Source organism: Agrilus planipennis, unplaced genomic scaffold, assembly GCF_000699045.2.
Source record: "Agrilus planipennis isolate EAB-ADULT unplaced genomic scaffold, Apla_2.0 scaffold9, whole genome shotgun sequence".
NCBI lineage: Eukaryota > Metazoa > Arthropoda > Insecta > Coleoptera > Buprestidae > Agrilus > Agrilus planipennis.
Genome location: NW_020442467.1, coordinates 2,803,286 through 2,809,870, shown reverse-complemented (window position 1 = coordinate 2,809,870; position 6,585 = coordinate 2,803,286). Strand labels below are relative to the sequence as shown.

General features: G+C 32.6%; 1 protein-coding gene across 3 annotated transcripts; it reads left to right on the top strand.

Annotated features, from left to right (window-relative positions):
- The first annotated feature begins 912 nt into the window (after positions 1-912).
- Positions 913-6,376, top strand: LOC108735528 (2',5'-phosphodiesterase 12). Of its 3 annotated transcripts, XM_018467524.2 has the most exons (6): positions 914-1,725; positions 1,787-1,926; positions 2,085-2,247; positions 2,325-2,607; positions 3,504-3,624; positions 4,258-4,762. In XM_018467524.2, the coding sequence occupies exons 1-6, from the start codon at positions 941-943 to the stop codon at positions 4,515-4,517; spliced, it is 1,752 nt and encodes a 583-aa protein (XP_018323026.1). In that variant the 5' UTR covers positions 914-940; the 3' UTR covers positions 4,518-4,762. The 3 variants fall into 3 exon arrangements, with proteins under 3 accessions (XP_018323027.1, XP_018323026.1, XP_018323028.1); XM_018467525.1 differs by lacking the exons at positions 3,504-3,624; positions 4,258-4,762 and having other exon boundaries at positions 913-1,725; positions 2,357-2,481; XM_018467526.2 differs by lacking the exons at positions 914-1,725; positions 1,787-1,926 and having other exon boundaries at positions 2,132-2,247; positions 2,357-2,607; positions 4,258-6,376.
- Positions 6,377-6,585: the final 209 nt, after the last annotated feature.

The following is a 6,585-nucleotide window of genomic DNA, read 5'->3' as shown; positions in this document are numbered from 1 at the left end:
AATAATTTAGTTAATTAAAATTAGAACTTTTTTGGATTAATTGTCATCTATTGCACTCGGGCAGGTAGACAACATCCACCAATTTATTTATTCTGAATCTTTTTAATGTTCATTATAAATAAAATTAAAACTTTTTTGGATTAATTGTATTGTTTTGTTTGTTAACTAGGTCACAATAAAAATTATTTCTAATGAATTTATTGCTTTTTAACAAATTTTAAAATACGCCAATAATTTTTGCGATAAATATACCCCACGACAATGTAAAATCATACACGGGTATCACACACCTGCCTCATTTTCACCTGACTACCGCTATTGACTCATAAGCGCCTGTGTGTGAAAGAGAGATGGTATGCCACTCCGCAGCAGCGGAGCTATTCGCACACTTGCGCTCACAAATTTAATATAGCGAGCGCGTTCCAGTATCTGTACATCTGTAGTCTAGTTCAATGATAACCACAGACAAGTCATGACCGGTCATGACAATCTAATAGTGTTTGAACCATAGACATACATTAATGGACGTGCCGTATGTCATTGTAATAACTTCTTGACTTGAAAAGTGAGGGAGATGGCGTATGGTTTCGGACTAGTGCTATCTCTTTCATGACATGCTTACGCACTATCGTGAGAGAGATGGATATTGTCCGAAACTTCATTCCATCTCTTCGGTCTGAATTGTGGTACAACAAAAGAAAGAGATGGAATGAAGTTTCGGACAATATCCATCTCTCTCACGACTGTGTGTAAGCGTGTCATGAAGGAGATAGCACTAGTCCGTAACCATACGCCATCTCCCTCAGTTGTCAAGCCAAGAAATTATTATAAGGACATACGGCTAAGGCACCGTCCATTAATATATGTCTATGCATCAAACCAGAGATCTCTCTGATCAAACATTATCTATGGATCAAACATACTCAGTAATAATGTCAACATGTTTCAAAATCATGGCATAGTCTTGAGGTTAAGTGTTATCAAAAAGTTAGTAATAAAATCTGTTAGATATCGTCATAAATATATTTTTGCAATGGACAAAGCCTATTTAAAATATGTTGATTCGTCAGACGTATTTTACATGAATTTCCATTATACGAATTCGGCTTTAAAGGTAGATAGAACCTTCAACTTTAGTAGGAAGGTAACGGAAAATGTTGAAAGTTTTTTAAACAGAATATGTACAAATGTTGAAAAAGTAATTTCTAAAAAGCTCAAAAGAAAAAGAAATGATAAAGAAAAAACGTCAGAAATTACTGTAACAGCTGAATTATTTGGTAACAGTGGTACTATAGATAAGTGTGCAATATGCCAGGATGTTTTTAAACAGAACAATCTTATTTTAACTGTGCTAGAAAAACAGTACAAAATCATGAAAAATTGTCCGTGGGTAGACAGCATATGCTTATCTAATGTATTATTAGCTAATTATCCAGTATATCCTAATAAATTTGAAGTAAGTTTTACTAACAAAGACTTATGTGAATTTATATGGTACAAATCTAAAGACAAAAAAGAATGGATACGAATAGGTGAAGGTTTTCTAATGCAATTGTCAAATAATGAAATTAATTATTATTTGAAATTGCAATGTATACCAAAAAATGATGATTTAATTGGACCATTAACTGAAGTTGTATCAGATGTTGTTGTTCAAGCTAGTCCTGGTTTATGTTCTTTTGATATAAGACATCAGTTTACAAAAAGCAAACCAAACTCAAAAGAGTAAGTACATAACAATAATTATCATGTGCTTTTGCAATAATGTTTTCTACTAAATTTGTAGGTTTCGTGTGGTAACTTACAATGTTCTAGCAGATTTATACAGTGATTCTGATTTTTCTAGAAATATTTTGTATCCATATTGTCCTGCATATGCTTTACATATTGACTACAGAAAGTTATTAATTATAAAAGAATTAATAGGTAAGTAATACTGCAGGTATGTATAAAAATTTAAAGCAGTTCATGTTTGTAGAATATAATAAGGTTAAAGACTTTGTTAATTTGAAGCAAAGTTGTAATATTAAATAAAAAATGTTTTTAAGAATGAAGAAAACAAATTGATTAATCATTAATTTTAGGATACAATGCAGATATAATTTGCTTACAAGAAGTAGATAAAAAGGTTTATGAAAATGATTTACAGCCAGTGCTTTCTAACTTTGGGTATCAATCTGATTTGTGTTTGAAAGGTGGTCAGGTTGCAGAAGGTTTAGCGTGTTTTTATAATGAACAAAGATTCAGGTGAATAAATAAAAAGCAACTGTAGTAATATTATGTAGTCATAATAGTGATTTAGCTTGATTATTTTTCCTTTTAAGTTTACTGGAAAGAGATAGCATTGTGTTTTCAGAATGCTTGGAAACCAACGAATTGTATAAGGAAATTTGGCAAGTAATATCAAAAAATGAAAAGCTCAAAGAGCGAATTTTGGCAAGAACCACTGCTATTGAAGTTATTGCTTTAAAATCAAAGGAATTAAACGAAGTAATTCTCATTGCAAATACTCATTTGTATTTTCATCCAGATGCTGATCACATTCGACTTTTACAAGGAGCCTTAGCTATTAAATATATTCAGTCAAAGAAAGACAAACTGGAAAAGGTAAAAATGTGATATTTGTAGTTTTTCTATATGTAATTTGAAAGACGTCAACAGAGAAGTTTTCTTCGGGTATAGGAAATACTACAAATTACTCTCTCAACGGGTTGTAATAGTCTATATTGAATTGAATGTGTTAATAAACCCTTTAATCATCGTTTAAGTAAATAAGATAGTTAATAAGAAGGTAGATAATTGTAGTACAAGAAATACTGCGGGTGTCGAAACAGTTTTTACCCACCATGTTCGCATTAAAATTGACGCAATGACCTTACACTTGTTTGTTGTAATGGAGACCAAATGTACTGTAATTTTTTGCGATTATAGAACTCAAGAATATTTACTTGTCTGAAATAAGAATATTTTTAACGACCATATATACGTTTAAACTTGATAAGCAACCTATTTCTATAAAATTTAGCACATAGTGAACTCGACATCAAGCGTGCTCCAACTGGTGATACACTAAATCGTGTATACTCGGCTCCAGTCGTCATTAGCCATGTTTTGTAATAACTATGAAGAAGTCCATTCAGAGCAAAATTCCACAATATAATTAATTAACAAATATAATTTTTTATTTCGTAACATTGTAACTAATATTACTTCAAAGATACAGAGATAGTATAAATGTTTATCTTGTTGATTCACCATACTAATCCATTGTATGTATAACATAAATGTAATTATATACATAAACTTTAATATTGGAAAATACGTTTTCACTTCTATCGTGTAGTCATAAGCACGCTTTTTTTTAATCCATCGTATTTGAAATCTTATTTTTTTTTTCCTAAAAAATGTAACGGTTTGTGATAAAATCCACGAAGTTTCTTATTGGAGAACTTGACTCTCACGCCGTTGCAGATTACTACGTATATAACAACACTTTGTTTTAGGAACTGAACATCAAAATACCAGTAGTTTTTTGTGGAGATTTTAATAGCGTTCCTGAATGTGGTATTTATCAATTGTATACCACGGGAAGTGTTCCTATATCGTGTTCAGACTGGAGAAGCAGTAAGTTGGATTATTCTTTTTTTAATTCTTAAGATATCTTTTTATTTCGTTACACATTATAAAAACCACTCCTGTTAATTTTATATAAAGATAGGAGACGAAAAATTAGAAGAAGTGGCAGATTTTAGGTATCTAGGAAGTCATATAAGTCAAGACGGGAGGAGTAGTAGGGATATAAAGCAGAGGATAGCGCAAGGTCGTGTCGCCTTCAATAAAAAAACGTCACTTCTATGCTCGCGAACGGTTAACTTAGAAATTCGAAAAAAGTTGTTAAAGGTGTATGTTTGGAGCACGATGCTGTACGGGTGCGAAACATAGACAGTGGGCGCGAAAAGATTAGAAGCGTTCGAAATGTGGTGTTAGAGGCGAATGATGAGAATACCGTGGATATAGATAGACTAGGAGGACATCTTCTTAGGCAGGAAGGTCTAGTCAGACATATTAGAGGCAGAAACGGAAGTTAAGAGGGATAGAGGTAGAGCTAGTTTAGATTTCTGTTCGCAAATAGTTAAGAATATGGGTTCTAGTTTTAGGGAAATGCGAAGATTAGTTCAAGATAGGAAAGAGTGGAGGTGCGTGTCCAACCAGTCTGAGGACTGATGACCTTATGATGATGATGATAACTTGTTTTAGATAAAGAAGAAGCCGTAGAAAATCTTAGCATCTTTCAATCTCTAAAGCTCGCAAGTGCTTGTGGCACTCCAGAATATACCAACTATACTGCTGGTTTTCAAGGTTGTTTAGATTACATTTTTTATGACACAGAATTATTAGAAGTTGCGGAAGTAGTGCCTTTACCTAGCAGTGAAAATGTAAAGGAACATGTAGCTTTACCCAGTGTAACATTTCCTTCAGATCACATTTCATTGGTGTCTGTTTTAAAGTGGAAATGAAACTGAAGAAATTAAATATTATCAGTGCATTTTGATAATATTGCAAAGAAGTTTCGAATATCATATTACAAATAAACTACGCCATTCAAAAACAAAAAGTTAGAAGCGAAAGGTTTTATGGAATGCTTAAATTGTAAACAGTCAACAAGAAAATAAAATAATACATTGAAGTAAAAATTGTTTACTGAAAACTGTGAATGTAACAAAATATATTTATAAAATAAAAGTGTACGTAATCTCGTCGTAATTCTCTTGTTAAAGTAATATGTGTTATCGTACTGTTAAATAGTATCCATAAATTCATATTTAAGTCACTGGTACAAATTTGGTACATCTAATTTATTCATTTAAAACAACAACCTAACTTACCTACTGTGTTAATAGGTCAATTAGCGACCGTAATAATTAATTAATAATAATCGAGGAGTTCGGAGTCGAATTCAAAATCATAAAGATACAGGACGGTGAGACGACTTAACGTCTTCACTCGCCCTGTGTTAGTTCCCAGCCTTTTATTCTATGTTCCCCAATTACCTAATAAGGTGGGCTAAAATTATTGTTATACTATTAGGTTATTAATTAACTATAGTTAAATTGTTGACTAGTCATTCTAAATTGTATAATCCGTCTTTAATATTGGTTTAAAGTAGTTATATCTCATTGTCCAATAAAATAAACGTATAAATTCGCTGTATTATGGCATATGCTCGGAGCCTCCAGTATTTTATACACATTTATAAATACTTAATAAAAGTGCAGTTAGTAGTTTACGACATTCTCTGTCCTTGAAGTTGCCAATTTAGCCTAAATCAATAGAGATAGTACAGTCATCCCTAACTCCCTAATTGCATCTAAAGACACAGGCACCCAAGTTCCCCTTTGAACTTGTGAATTCTAACTTTAACGTCGTCTGCTATACTCAAATTATCCTGAGAGTATAAAGCCGCACAAAACGGATCCGTAGGTATTAAGCGAAGCAAAGTCAACAGAGTTTTATGACATTTTTCTGTACAAAACCGTATTGATTAGTCTTGCGCCTAGGGAGCGTTCAAGTATTACGTAACGCAGTTTTTGAAGATTTTTGAACCTCCCTCTCCCCCTTGTAACGCGCCGTAGCGTTTTCTGTACCCCCTCCTCCTCTCTAAACGTTACGTAATACTCAAGTGACCATTTTTACCAAAAAATCGCAAAAGTTATGTTGCGCAAATCGTATAACATCATTTGTATGTTCTATAAACTTTTCTTTATTTTCTTGTTTTTCTTTAGTCGTTTTCCAAATTGCATTGGCATTTTTTCAACACAGTTGCGCTGGCAAGTCAGCATGAGAGCCTTTATACGTCAAGAGCAGCTGATGATAGAAATCTCCCTCTTTTGAGGACATTACAGTATGAACACTATGAACTCACTTTAATAACACTGACTACTGCAATGTGCTTCTGCATATACACTAACGAAAACGATATTAAATGACGTACAATACAATCGAGGGATTCCCCGTAAAACGTATACGAAAAGGGTTGCCAACTTGGTAGTTTTAATTCCCTAATTTTTTATTTAAAAAAAAACAATGTTACGTAACGTGTTGTAAGAAAGACCCCTGTAACGCATCGTAACGTTTTACGAGACCCCCTCTCCCCCAAATTGCGTTACGTAATACTTGAGCGCCCCCTACCTTACACGGGTTTGATTATGAGTTTTGTGGTACGGATGTGTAGTGTTTTTTACTTATCAAATCGGAAAGGGTTGACAAATCGGTAAAGGTTCTGATGAGAATATTTTCTTGAATTAAAATCATATTTGAAATATCTTTAACGGGCGTACCAATTACTTTTAGATAGAAAGTAGGTTCGCTTTATGGTGTTGATTTATGTATAGCTATATCTAGTTTATATATATGCGATACAATATGTATATCAAAAAAGTGCTTTAAATAAATCTTACTGTTTAATAAATCATCTATTAATTATTCATTTATTTAAAGTGATCAACAGGTTCCGATTTTTTTTTGTAGAAGCATACTGCTATAATAACCTTTTGATCTTAATTTCACTGTTAATGCCTTTATTTA

What these genes read in the sequence shown, in the direction of transcription:
- LOC108735528 (XM_018467524.2), top strand. Translation starts at nt 941, where the DNA reads ATGTTTCAAAATCATGGCATAGTCTTGAGGTTAAGTGTTATCAAAAAG. An exon ending in AATTATAAAAGAATTAATAG is followed by an intron (nt 1,927 to 2,084) that starts GTAAGTAATACT and finishes CATTAATTTTAG; the next exon opens with GATACAATGCAGATATAATT. An exon ending in GTGTTCAGACTGGAGAAGCA is followed by an intron (nt 3,625 to 4,257) that starts GTAAGTTGGATT and finishes AACTTGTTTTAG; the next exon opens with ATAAAGAAGAAGCCGTAGAA.